Source organism: Sitophilus oryzae, unplaced genomic scaffold, assembly GCF_002938485.1.
Source record: "Sitophilus oryzae breed Bouriz unplaced genomic scaffold, Soryzae_2.0 scaffold_1274_pilon_pilon, whole genome shotgun sequence".
Classification (NCBI taxonomy): Eukaryota; Metazoa; Arthropoda; class Insecta; order Coleoptera; family Curculionidae; genus Sitophilus; species Sitophilus oryzae.
The window spans coordinates 3,180,346-3,195,210 of NW_022145920.1; the positions used below are offsets into that span (position 1 = coordinate 3,180,346).

General features: G+C 32.0%; 2 protein-coding genes across 5 annotated transcripts in view; one reads left to right on the plus strand and one right to left on the minus strand.

The window, feature by feature from the left end:
- LOC115874369 (tight junction protein ZO-1) overlaps positions 1-7,353 on the plus strand; it is a 100,021-nt gene extending 92,668 nt beyond the window's left edge. For 2 of the 3 annotated variants that reach the window (XM_030889510.1, XM_030889511.1), the window contains 3 exons: positions 2,687-2,921; positions 3,175-3,216; positions 3,807-7,353. In XM_030889510.1, the coding sequence (XP_030745370.1) occupies positions 2,687-2,921; positions 3,175-3,216; positions 3,807-3,988 (459 nt within the window). In that variant the 3' untranslated portion in view covers positions 3,989-7,353. The remainder of the gene's footprint in view (positions 1-2,686; positions 2,922-3,174; positions 3,217-3,806) is intronic. The other variant, XM_030889513.1, reaches the window with a different exon arrangement.
- A 4,814-nt stretch (positions 7,354-12,167) lies between these two features.
- LOC115874370 (ski oncogene) overlaps positions 12,168-14,865 on the minus strand; it is a 183,526-nt gene continuing 180,828 nt past the window's right edge. For both annotated transcript variants that reach the window (XM_030889515.1, XM_030889514.1), the window contains exon 10: positions 12,168-13,408. In XM_030889515.1, the coding sequence (XP_030745375.1) occupies positions 12,902-13,408 (507 nt within the window). In that variant the 3' untranslated portion in view covers positions 12,168-12,901. The remainder of the gene's footprint in view (positions 13,409-14,865) is intronic.

Below are 14,865 nucleotides of genomic sequence, written 5' to 3' on the forward strand. Positions count from 1 at the left end.
ACTAAAACAAAATAACAGGATTATATAGGACTAGCTCGACCAAAAGCGTGTAGCGTTCGGCGTGTCTCGCAAAAGACGCAAATGAGAACACATCAGTTTGTTTTCTGTAGCGTCTTTAGCGATTTCAAGATGAAACCCCGTGATAGGTGGACGTAGTATTTAATAATACAAGAAAAATAAATTAAATAGTATGCATTTTTTTCTCATTTTATTATCTAAAACTATTTTTATAGAAAACATCTACTGTTTAGGAAGATTCTATTAAATTGAAGGATTTGTTTGAAAAAGTGTAGTTTGAAATGTTGAAAAAGTAATAAATTAAAAAGATATTTTTGTCATACGCTCCCAAAAACAGCTATTTTACGGACTCATTTCAGTCCGTAAAATGTTTCTTTTTCGGCCTAGGCCGTAAAGGTCGTCATGGCAACCTTTATGGACTAAAATGTCTAAATTCGTTATTTGGTTGTTTTATTTTGTCATTCGAAATTTGTCACAAAATCACATAAAATTATACATATATTTATAATTAAATTATTAAATACTAACAATATCAAAAGCTAAGTTATTTGTTTAAAGTAAGTACCTAGGTACTTACTTTTTCGTGGAAATAATTTAGCAATACATCTTCATTTACAACGAATACGCCATTTTTGTCTTTCCATTCATTAAAAAACATCATATTCTTTCTGGTAAATGGCACGAGACTTCACAGGAAGTAAATCCAACACGATTTCTTTGGCCTTATTAGCAATATGTTCGGGATTTGGAACATTTTAAAATTGTTGATGAATTTGTGTGATTTTGTGACAAATTTCGAATGACATGTCAAAATGCGATGAAATAAACAAACTCGTTACTAAGATATGAATTTATAAGCCAACTTTTTCAAACATTATAATTTCAAATATGGAAAATTTGCAAATATGCGTTCTAAAAAACTGTAAAAAGCGTATGACAAAAAATAGTGTATGTAACACGTACCTAAATTATGTTTTTTAGGACTCATCTACTATTTCGGACTCGGCTAACGCCTCGTCCGCAAACAGTAATGATTCGTCCTAAAAAACATCATTTTAGGTACTAGTTACATAAATAGCTATTTTTTACGTGTAACAAATAGTTTTTAACAGTTTTATTCGCGTAAAATAAAAAAATAATTAAAATAGTTTTCTACGTGCAATAGATAGTTTTTACGTTTAAAAAATGTTTTTTTACACGTAATAATTTGATTCACTTCTACAAAATTTGTATTAAAATTTGAAACACGTGAACTGCTCATAAATACTCGTCGCGTCATTACGTATTTCTAAGCCATTACCACTAGCTCGTGTGTCGGGGCCGTCTCGCTAGCTCGTATGTCACGGCTTTGAATGTTTACTCCCAGCGCGCGTAAAGATGTTTCACTTCAAAAAGTTTGATAAGTCATGTCCTAAAATTGCGTTAGCAATTAGTAAAATTCTATTCTATTATATAATTATAATTATTTATTATATTATATTATTATAATTATAACACACAAGTAACCACAAAACTACAACATAAAAATATATACACAAATAAACTAAAATTACTGAAATAAATGGGATATAATAATCATTTTTAGGCACACCACTGGCATTAGCAGTAGATTGCGTTTGTCGTCGAATATCCAGCCCGTTCAACGATCGATCCGAGCATGTCTTTCATCTTCGTCTTTTCAACGCTAACCGCGCCAATATCGCCTATCTCTTTCTCACAGGATTGACTGTTGAACGGGCCGGGAATCCACGAGCTTGCGACGTTACCAATTGACATCTTGATAGAAACTGTATACCTGCCGCTTCTTTTGCGTTTTTTTTAATAGACACCAATCGAAATAAAAGCTTCAAACGATAAAATCGCAAAAGCGCTTCACACGCAAAAAAGCAAAAATCGCTGTATGGCCGTGGGCCTTCCAGCGCCCACGCCCCCAGGGCCATTCCATCGGCATCGTCGTGGATCATCCTATATATTAAGATGTTTATATTTAGAAACTATATGTAATGTATCATTTCAGTATGTCCAATAACAAAAATTTTGGTATTTGATATAGTTAATAACTCTCAAAGAAATTGAATTGCATAAAAACGTGACAATAAAAATAATGCCAAATAGACCCATTTTTAATTAATAGAGCACGTCAGCTTCGTAGTCCAATATTTGTGGATTTTTTCAATAAAAATATTAGTTTTAACTTTTGTGACGCAGTTATAACTCTCTCTGAACTATAAATGTTCAATGTCATGTCATCTGAACCCAGCTATATTTTTAACAAAGATTATATTAATTTCCCTACAGTCATATCAAAATAATTTATTGGGCTTGCTGAATTGACTCCAAATAATTTTGTTTTTGATAAATCAATAATGAAAAAAAAAATTATTTGTTGGAAACTTTTTGGTGGTCAATATATACCGCTCTAGCAAGCCTTACGAATCCATTAATTAAATTATCAGTTACATAACAATAAATAGAATATTTCCTTTTCTTAAAGGCACATCATAAAAAATATCAATTGAACTACGCCAATCTTTGTTACGCTATTAGAATGACATTAATTATCACTTTATAATTTTTGTCATTTTATCGCCCATATTAATAATCTTGATCTATTTTGCATACTAACGGTTTAGGGCAACATTGCTTAATTGTCATTATCCACTGATAGGTCGCGAGTGACGCAAATAGAAATGTGACGATGCAAGATTACAGCAGACCCAGCAAGAGAGATGTTACATCAGCCTATGTAGACCATAGAGGCGCTACCTTGGTGAATGAGTACTGGGGAGTGTCACTAGAAGTCCCAGCAGGGGCCATTCCTGCAGGAGAAAGGAAGGAAATTTATTTTGTAATTTCCGATCCCAGATTGTGCGATAACTCTCCGCCGCTGGATCTAGATAATGGTAACGGTCATGGGCGTAGCCAACAAAAACAAAACTGGCTTGATTTTGTACTAATTGATTCAGTTTTATTTTTCTGGATAGGCTCATGATATACAGGTGATGGGAAATAGTAGATTAATTTATCTAGTGTACATACAAAAAAATCAAACTATTTCCTTTTCTAAGTTTCTTAAAAGGTGCTTTACCAGTAGTAGTTAATCGAAAGTTGTTTCGACGAGCAATTTTTTGTTGTAAAATACTGTTATTTTTTTAGGTGAGACCATGTTATCTCCTTTGGTTATGTGTGGCCCTCAAGGTGAGTATATCGGATTCACGAAGGATGACGATTGTATCAGAATATTTTTATTTGGAAAAGACAATGGAGAAGCGCAAGTTTTTGTCGGTCAATTTAAGCGGCCTACTGGAACTTCAAGCCTGGAAGCAGGCTTGAAGTTCAAAATACGACAAATCTCGTATTCTATCAGTAAACCCCCAGAACTAACTCACGCTGAATAACTAGTTAATATATAAACAAGGATACTATGTATATTTTATATAGCACCCTACCTTGTTTTCAGCTCCATCTACGGTTACGTAGGTGAAGCAGGTTTGAACCTTCTAATTTATTGTCTTAGAATCGGAACCTAACCAAAGACGGAACAACGTAGGCGAAATTTTCTCGTTGGGTTTTATTTGGAGCTTTGATGAACAAAGCTGAACGCTGTTCTGAAAGTGGAGAAGATTATCGAATGAATTAATTACCGTCATACATTCATCGTTTCTTAGTTCATTGGTGTATTTTATACAATCAATCGTCATCTTTCCTGTTTTGGACATTTATCTTTTGATTTACATAATATATCTCTCTATAGTGTCATACTTAAATATTTTGTTTTATTTTGGTAGGTACAGAATTTCTTAAGCCTGTGATTCTGAACATCCCCCATTATGCTAACACATTACCCAGCCTAGGTATCAGCCTCAAAGCCACAGATTCTGAACAGGACATACATACTGATTGGGATAATATTTTGTTGCCTAGTAATCATGCGGCGAATAGTGTTGCTGTTAAAGTCGATCATTTTTAAAATTAACCTTGTTATAATTTTTATTCCTGTTACTGACTGGTGCTCCTGTTTATTTGTCGTGTCTTGATAAATAATTTTATGTAAAGAATTTTTTATTGGCTATTAAAAAAACAGATTGTTAGAATGTTGCCATTATAGATCTTTTGCAATATATGTATGTAAGAAAATTCTACATAGTTTAACAAAATATTTTTGTTTACATTGTATGCACTTTTACAGTACTCAATTTATAGTTATAAGGTTTAGAATTTAAATGGACTTTAGAGCATTCCATTTTATTACTTAAATTGAAACACTCTACTAAAAGTGATATGATTTATGTGTCTATTGAATTAGTTTTTAATTGTAAATATTTTGTTCTGTAATATGTTTTAGTCCTTTACAATAATGTGATTAAACTTAAATCAATAATTTAAGTTATGAGGTTTTCTAAAAAGAATTTTTTATACATACGTTATCTGTATTTAGAAGTTAGAAACTAAGTATATTCTATCTCTAAGCTATTTTATCTTTATTGTTATGTGAATATACAGGATGTGCTATAAAGTTCGCAGTGTATCGTAATTTTTTGATTGAGTTATTTAAATAAAGTTGATACTGATTTGCTCTAGCATACACAATAACAAAAATATAATTTTGATATTGTCATGCCACAATTGCCATAACGACAAGACGATCATTTTTACATAAGCAAAACGTAGGGGAAGTGGATAAGGTGATTTAGCTTCATGTGCCGCCATGACAGTGGTCACCAAAGAGGGTACAATTAGTATGGCGCTGCTGTAGCAAAAGTTTTACATTTTAAAGAAAGGGTAAAGAATTCTCAGAACAGGAAATATCTAAAAAGAAATAGATATTGCCTATTTGTCTTGGCGCGGGTTTCAAAAAAATTACAAATGTTATTTTCATATCTCATGAAAAAGTTATCAATTTATTCATAAACTATGGACTAAGCCTTTTTTTGTTGTATTTCAAAATTGATATAGATTTTTACATATCGTTAATGAAACGTGTTAACCTGCTAACTCTTACGTTAATTAAATAATACGTTTGATACATCATTTTTACGTTAAATTTTTAACGAAATATTGAGTTCTATTGTTCACCTCTTATCCCTTATCATATTAACGCATGAATATACTTGCTACATGTGTATTTTGTTGTATCGTTTTTTCCTCACCTGTAAAATTAGGAATAATGGAGTTAGCTGTTTAACATATTACACCGACGCGCGACGATATAATACCTAATCATGCCTTTTTATATACCATAGGGTGGAAAAAAAGACAGAATGTCTTTATTTGCTATTTTATTTTTTCTACTGAAGCAACTTTTCACTTTTACCATATTTAATATTTATAATAAATAAAACAAATTCTCAGTAAAAAAATAATTATTTTATTCAAAGTGTTAAAATAAAGCATTTTGTGCATCAACAATCTATAAACAACTTTTCTGGTTTTGTTACTTTTCGACCCTTATTGCTTATTAGCGCCTTGTCCACTTTTTGTTTTATGTAACCGCTTTTTCAAGCAAAGTCCTATATGAGATGACTCATTACCCCTACCCTCAATAGCGAAAAAAACGGCTTTAGGTGACAAAATAATGAAAAACTCTATTCTAGTTGTCTAGAATTGGAATTATTTTAGTCTGAATTTTATTTGATTTTTAACAGGAATTGGTACTTTGATTATTATCATTTTTAATTTTGTTTATATCTCTAAACATTAATAGAAATAATTAAATTATAATGCTCAATTTCTACACTTTTTGTTTCACTTTCCTAATGCAGTTTGTGTGACTTCTGTGACTGTTTTTGTAATATAATCTACCTTCTAGCATTTCATTTTTATATCTAAAGGCGGTCTCTGACGACTCATGTACTTGGCAAGTATTTTTGATTGGCATACAGGGTCCGGTGACAATGGCGTAGTAAATCCTAATAGTAAATAACTTTAGAATTCTGTATAGATGCCCGAATAGATAGTTATAGATCCGCCTCAATAGATAGTTACGGTTTACAGTCACAGGTATAGCATCTCTTATAGAAAGTCATAGGTATCACTCTTTTAAAGTCATAGATTTTTTTATAATTTATGCACTACATTAAATTAGATAAGAATTGGTGACCTCTTGGTTTAGAGCAAGTCAACGTCTTGAACATGCTGGTCACTGACAAATTGACCTGGCAATTACCTCGTAGCAGAGCGAAAACAAGAAGACTTTATAGAATAAAATTCTGCTAAACTTGGTATATAGACGTAAAATACAGTTTTTCTCTTTAATATTTTCTATTTTGTCACCTAACCCCACTTTTTGCATAGACGATTTGTGTAATTTGCCGCCATGACAGTTGTCGCATGACATATCAAAATTATTAATTTTGTTATTGGACATGTTTAAGAAATTCCGCAATTTTTTTTAATAATTGAATAATGAAAAATAAAGTATAATTGACAAAAAGGCGTCCAGTTGGCTGGGAAATGACGATCGATGACATTTCCCATATAAAATGACAGCGATCTTCACTTCATAGCCATCGCTGATGCCTTTTTTTGGATCATACGGTATTTCCATTAGCAGCAAACTTTTTGGCACCCTCCGTATATTAAATATTGTGCTCACTTTTTGTGTTATAAATTTAGGTCATATTATTTTTAAAGATCTGAAATTGTTTGTAGGTATTTAAATAAAACAAACACTATAGGTGATTTATATTTCTTATAAATTAATCCACTTTTATTTGTTTGACACATAATTTTTCAGAAATATATATTTATGTAATAATTTTGTGTATATTATTTATAATAGAGTTATGTATAACACACACAAACGTATCTATAATGAATTATATAACTAACAGCATTCTTACATGTTCTGAGATCAAATATATAATTTAATAACAAATATAACATTTTTCTCCCGTTCTTTCTCTCACAAAAGTTAAAAATTCTTATAAAGGTAAAGAGCGGCATCAAAAAGGCTTTCGACGTCTAACTGGGTCTCTAATATTGCTACAAACATTCAAAAATATGGCAGTCGAACATTTAATATTATTTTCTCGTCGCGTTTTAACAAATAGGAACAATTTTGAACATTTTTTTTTCTTATTTAACCCGAGCAGACTAGATTTGATAACCGCCCTCTAAAAAAACAAGCTGCCGAAACAAATATAAATTTCTTATAAATACTGAAAACACTAAAAGAAAGCTATGGTATCACAAAAATTTTAAAACAAAATATATATAAAAATATGGGCAATTAGAGTGTTAAAATAGTTTTTTTTCGAAATTAGAGTATTTTGTTGCAGAATAAATTAATTACAAAATAAACCAAACTCTAGTTCGAAATATAGAGCATTTTTAGAGAATTTGGAATTCTCCAAAAACGCTATCTCTCGTTTTTAAGGGAATAAAAATTTCATTCATTAAACTACAGGGTGTAGAATATTCTAGGTATATTGTTTATTAAAAATATAATCAACAAATATATATCTTGAAAAGCATTTTGGAACTAAACTTCATCTAAGTTTTTTCAATTTATCAAAAACAATAAACACTTGTTTAAAAAATCGTGTGCAAAAATTTAGCTCTGTTATTGATCAGTAAAATTAAAAAAAAACTACACTCACCGGCACGAAAATTGTATTTTAAAGTTTAATATATTTTGTTCTAGTGGGCCGATTTTGATGATTTTTTAAACAATTTGTAGCTAAATTATTTGACTTTTTAGTATCTCTTTCTAAATTAAAATTGAAAGTTTCCATCTGTCAAATATACAAGGTAAAACAAAATGTTGATATTTTGGTGAACGTTTGAAACACCCTGTGGAATATGTTAACAAAGCAAGAAATTTAAATTTTATCATCTAGGTACATCTTTTCTCGATAGTTTGTTTTTTGATTCATCTCAATAGCTTTTGAATAACTAAGTAACTACACACACCGGAAAAATCTAGGGATATCATTTTATTAAAGTTAAAAATAAATGTTTTGAATAAACAACCACATATTTGTAGGCCGATTCTTTCTACTTCGATTGAAACAAAGTAGTCACACTAGTTATTTCTAAATTTGGGATATTTGCGGAAGTGTTTGTGCATTTTTTGTCAAATGTATAAAAAGCACCTAGCATTAGTTGTTCGAATTTAACCTGTACTGGCTATGTTTTTATGATAACTGGCCAAAATTCATTCAAATAACTCTGTTTAGTATTAAACAACATTATGGAGAGTAGACATAACAGAGACGAAATGCTAAGGGCCATGGATATGCTCGAAGCTGGAATGCGCCAAATCGACGTAGCTAGAGCATTAAATACAACGCAAAGTGTAATATCGCGATTAAGTGGTGCACGCTACCGTGAAAGTGGTGATGTTGCTAAAAGGCACACAGGGCGACATCGCATTACTACCCCTCAGCAAGATCATTTTTTACAATTAAATGCTCGACGCCGACCGACTCTTACAGCACCAGAGCTTAGTTTAGTTCTCCAGGAAACACATAATGTAACCGTTAGTCCCGACACTGTTCGCAATAGATTAAGAGAGGTCAACTTAAGAAGCAGACGCCCCTGGAGAGCTCAACCCTTAACGAGAGGAAATCGAGAGGTACGATATTTGTGGGCTCAAGATTATGTTCAGTGGTCGAATGAACAATGGGCCAATGTTCTCTTCACGGATGAGTCACGCTTTGGAATTCATCCGGATTCGAGAAGGCTTAGGGAACGGAGAGAACCGGGAAATTTTATTCGGTTGGATCATGTTCAGGAAGTGCACCCTTATCAAGGTGGAACAGTTATGGTCTGGGGAGGAGTCCAGTTAGGCCGAAAAACCAATATCGTTTTTCTTGAAAGGTTTCTAACAGGAATCAAATATCGTGATTTAATTCTTGAGCCTGTCGTGTTACCATATGCCAATGATTTTGGGAGAAACTTCATTCTCATGCATGACAATGCACGGCCTCATACAGCCAGAGTGGTAAGTGAGTTTATCAATGCTCATGAATTAAACATCTTACCCTGGCCGGCACAATCTCCTGACCTCAACTCCATCGAGCACGTATGGGACGCGGTCCAAAGAAGAATTTTGAGAATGGGTATGTCTCGTGAAACTCGTAGGGATCTGGTTCGGGCCGTGAATGCAGCGTGGCAGGCTGTACCTCAAGAAGAGATTGACAACCTGATCAGGAGCATGGAGAGATGATGTAGGGCTGTAATGAACAGTAGAGGAGATACCCTTTATTAAGTAAAAATGGTTTTATCTTTTTTTTTTAATTCACAGTTTAGAATTAAAAAAAAATATGTATATTTTTTTGAGTTCAATAAAAATCAAGGTAAATTTGAAAAATTCGGTAAATTTCGCATTTTTATTTCCAATACGTCCTGTAAACTATTTGTTTATTTTAATTTTATTATATCAGAAATGCAAATAATAAAATTACTGATGATGGCTGGATAAAATTGTAATATCCCTAGACTTTTCCGGTGTGTGTATTTACAGCAATTTTAGGATTGATTTTGGGTTCTCATCAACACACTTATAAAATAGTTTTTATTGTTTTTATAATGCCACTATCATTGAAAAGTCATATTATTGTTTATTAACGTTTACTCTAGTAGACGGTTTGCTAAGTAGAGTTCCAAATTTTACAACATTGTCATATTAATTAAACAATTCAAGCAAATTAAATGGAAAATATTACTAGTGAGTGAGGTATATTATACACCCTGTATGTTACATTCACACCTTTAGTTCGTCTCTAATAGCGAAAGATTGGCTGGTATCTTTTTTATGATATTATGTAGAATTATAAATTTTTGTTTATGTATTCCTGAGAATCTACATATTATTTCGTCCCCAAAAAATTGGTCGAAAACGCCTTTCAGTCGCAAAAAGAGTCGATCTGCAAAACTCCTGAATAAAAATATTTTCTTCCAGAAAACTTCACCACATAAATTCGTAAATTGAAAAAAATAAACTTATGTGGATAATTTCTGAAGAACTTTTATTCTTATTTTAGAGTTTGCACCGATTTACACAGAGTAAAATTTATATACTGGAGGATGCTTTGCACCGCGTTTTGTACTTTTAAATCCGTAATATAAATTCTTAACAAAATCTATGGTTTTTGATTAAATTTAATTCAACATGTTTTTCACCAAAAAATTCAGTAAAGTTCTGTAACTGACGTAAATATTTGTTTTAAAAAGTTTGCACATTACAGTAGTAGTACAAATGATAATATAAATAAATTCTGGAAATTAAGCACATTGAATTAAATTCAGAACTTAACCATTTTTCATCAATTTTAAAAATTGAAAACAATTTAACAAGAACAATTTCTCTTCATAAAAACTAACAATTATGTCCTCTTTTATTATTAATAATTAAAAACAGGTCCTACGCAGCATTTTGTACATAAAGCGGAAATTATAATTAAAGAAAAATATTTACGGTGCTCTCTTAGTGCTACTGCACTCTGATGGCCATTATGTATTTACAAAATAGTGTAAATAAAATTTAATAATTTTTCCACGTTAAAAAAGTAATATTACACAAGTGTATAGAATGCAGTTACCAAGAAGAGAACTAGATAAATAATTATTAATAAAAGATATTTACGTTTCTAAACAAGTTCTCTAGGCTAAAATTACATACGAATATATACAGGTCTATTATTAAAGCGAAGACTGGTTGTCCATTTTTATATTTTATTATTCTTTGTACAAAGTCGATTATATTATACAATGTCTTTTTTGAATTGACTTGAATGGTCTGCAGTTAAAAAATGAGGGCTTTGTCTATCTCTAGACCAAAATAGTATGTTTAAAGGTGAGGATCCATTTCTGTAAATGTTCCATAGAAAATAATTATAATTAGATATTTTTCGAACATTTCAGACCTTTGTCGCCAGACTAGCTAAATTAATTACTGACATACATAATGATATATTTTTTGTCTGTTTTTACAGTAGTCGCTGTGGTAGTCGTTTGTTGCAAATCTTTTTCATTTAGCAACATTGAGAAAAATTCAGGCAAGTTTAAATAAGTTCCAAAATTAAGTAAAATAAAATATACTTAATTTTAAATAAAAGAAAAATGCAAAAATATTCAATCTTGTTGATAATAAATTCATCTTTTAAATATTTATTTACTCTTCAACTAACTAAAATATTTGATGATGTTTTATTAAATGAACTTTTTAAAACCTTATATCAACTTAAAACATTATATCTGAATATTTCAGTAGAATATATTGATTTTCACTGCTATACTTATATTTTTTTCAAAAAAAAAATAAATTTAAATGTTAATTTTAAAATTGATGTTGTTCTAGAGATACAGATATCGGATTAATCGAGACTGATACAGTATTTTTATCGTTAGTTGTAGTGAACTAAACTAATAAATAAAGATAAAAGATAGATAGATACTGGTTATGAAGCCCTGGCTAAATGGATACCCACCTTTAACAATGTGATGTGTTTTGGTAAAGGTAAATTCACACTTCCATTAATTAATGGCCGATACTTATATGAAATTTAGGTGAAAAGAGAATTGTCTTATCTTACCTTTAGAATAATAAATAATAATTATGGAGATACAGTGGCATCAAATTTACTAAATTACTGTTCATTTCCCTCAGCATTTCTAGATAGAAACAACATTATAAAACTAAAAACTTGGCATACAGGGGTATTGGGGTAATGAAACAAAATATGTTAACAAACTTTAATGTGGAGAGTATGGAGCTTTCTTCTCCATAATGCAAAACCAGTTTATACCCATTTTTTTTGTCGGAAATATGATCTTTGAGTTCTAGAAGCTTTAAGATATGGCTGATTGAAACGGAACTAATATGTGTGTATCAGTGGTATAGTATCGGTAAAATTTCAAGGATAAATTTTGCCATTGGCTTACTGAGTATACTTACATTTAGGGTTGTCAACCGTCCTTTATTCCAGAGGACTCCGTCCTCTTTCTGATCTCACTGTCCCCCTTTCTCTCGCATATTGAAAAAGTCCTCTTTTTTTACATACCAAACTCAAAATCTAAAAAATGTTTGCGTATCGCCACAATGCTTTAAAAAATTGTTAATCTATGTCTTTCGCTACTCCCACTCGTTTGTACAGAAAAGAAGTTGAAGAAATATTTATGTAAAATAAATATTTGGTGGAAGCGATAAACATGTTTAACTATTTTATGTTTTCTTATGTTAGCTCATGTTTTGAAAAAGTTTTGGTGAAAATGGTTTGGTTTATTTTAACAAGTTTTGAGTGTAAATATTGTTAAGAAAGTAAGAAAGACCATCAATCACATACCATTGACATAACTTTTTGGTAAATTCTAGACATTTGAGCGAGGTTTCAAAAAATGTTTCACCTGTGCCTCTTTTTTACCCTTTCATCCTCTATTTTTATTTTGAAAGTTGGCAACCCTAACTTACATATCCATTGCCACAATAAATATTTCAATAGATACAATGATCACTTAGAAATATGCTTCTCTTCTTAACTTAGAATATCTCCAGCTATTTTCACAAATCCACAAAAGACTTAAAGTTTAAAACTAATTATTATGTCCATTTGAACTACCAACAAACATAATTATTAATTTTTGGACTTAGGCAAGATAAGGCATTTAATTTATATCACGTCAATAATTTGATGATTTACTGATGTGTGTGAAAAAACCTTTAGCTCAAAGTGTTGAATTTAAACGTAAATATATATTTTGGATACTGATTGTGTAATATTTTGGCAAGTTTCCAAACATTTATTCCCGTACACCCGCCCATCTACAACCCCACTAACAAAACAAATAGCACCATTTTCAGGTATACGGGATCGTTCGAAATACCGAGGTACTTCGGAAATCACTTTGTAACACTGCGCTTGCGCATCACGATGACGGATCATTCCGGCGCAGTGTTCTTTATCACTTCTTGCGCCTCGACGCCGTTCTGTACGCTGGCAACCGTCGCTATCACGCTTTGGGGCACAGGCGTGGGCGCGGAGGGCGGCTCCTCCGTCGACTGAACTATAATGGAAGAGCTGGATACGCTTTCACTTTTCGCTTCTTCGCTTATACGCTGGCGCAGTTGTTCGAGTTCTTTGCGCAGCTCGGCGTTTTCGCGCTCCAGATCTTCGATCCTGCTCTGATCCTTGGAATGAATTTCAAAAACGGCACGTTCGCGTTCTTTCGCCACGTTTCGGAACAGTTCCATTATCTTATCACGCACGTCCTCGTCTTTAACCGCTTTAAGCGCTTCTTCCAATTTAACGTGGTTCGGGGTGTGTTTATCCGAAGTCTCCGAGGCACTATCTTCCGTATCAGTAGATAATTCTATTTCCGGATTATTCATTTGGACCACGGAAACACCTTTGTCTGAGGGTGGCGTATTAACAACTTCCGTTTCTTCCTAAAATGTATAATAATATATTAAAGTTTTTGTGTATTTTCTAGGTTTGGGCAAATATCAAGTAATACATTAATTATTTAATAACTGTCTTGCATATTATAGGTCTTTATTTTAGATGACGTTTCGGCCAATTTTTAGCCTTTTTCACAATCTTATCTACAATAATTTAACAAAATTCACACCGGTATAAAATTACATTTAAGAATAAAATTTACCCTGTCACGTAGAAATATACAACACGTGTTCATATAAAAAGATACAAAATGTAAAAAAAACACTAAAGACACTAAACATGTAATTTGTTATATTAATATTCAGAATATTTTAATTTAGTGCATGGACAACTGATTTATTTATATGAGTTGATATTAGGTCCGTATAGACGGCTGACGTCTTTTTTATCATTTATGGTCTTCTTGTTTTTTTTATATTCTCATCATTTCTAGAAATTGATGAATTAAATTGATGTTTTTTTACTCTCTCATAGTTTATTAAGGCCGTTTTATTTTTTTGTCATATTTATGGCTCTTGATTCTATTCTCTAGATATTGTGACGTTTGGTTGATTTTCCAAACATTTTGCTGAATTGTTGTGATAAGCCTGTCAAAAATGGTAGAGATATATACAGTTCATAACAAATAAACTTTGAGTCACATGATTAAGCTTGACCGGCGCAGCGTTGCCCACTTTTATATATTTTCTTTTAATCAAAATATTTTAGGAAACAAAAATAAATTAATTATAAATATATAAACAGTTATTAAAGAAGAACGAAATTATTGGGCAAACCTACAGTGAGATTAGCCATGAAACATAGCTAAAATACGACTACCCGTAGACACTCAGTGTTTCTGCCTTCCGGCTTCATCAGTACGTGAGGAATCAGCAACGATGAACTAGCGATCCTGAAAAAAGAAAAAGGGAAGCAAACGAGGCACTAGGCACCATTTGCAACCTGGTTTTGCCCAATAATTTCGTTCTTCTTTTTTATTGTAGTCCCACGATAACATCTTTTGTTTATTGTTTTCTCTGGGCCAAGGTGATAGCGGCGAGGTATGTTGGAATACCTCCGCAGCGGTGTTTTGGTAGTAACGCTATTGTGAGCTACTGCTTAACCAGGTTGCAAATGGTGCCTAGTGCCTCGTTTGCTTCCCTTTTTCTTTTTTCAGGATCGCTAGTTCATCGTTGCTGATTCCTCACGTACTGATGAAGCCGGAAGGCAGAAACACTGAGTGTCTACGGGTAGTCGTATTTTAGCTATGTTTCATGGCTAATCTCACTGTAGGTTTGTCCAATAATTTCTTTCTTCTTTTTTATTGTAGTCCCACGATAACATCTTTTGTTTAAACAGTTATTATTTACATCAACAAAACGCAAGAGCGCTTAAGGGACATAAAGCTTTCCCGTTCAAAATATTTTAATAAAGTAGCTATGAGTTTTTTACGGCTATGAAGCTA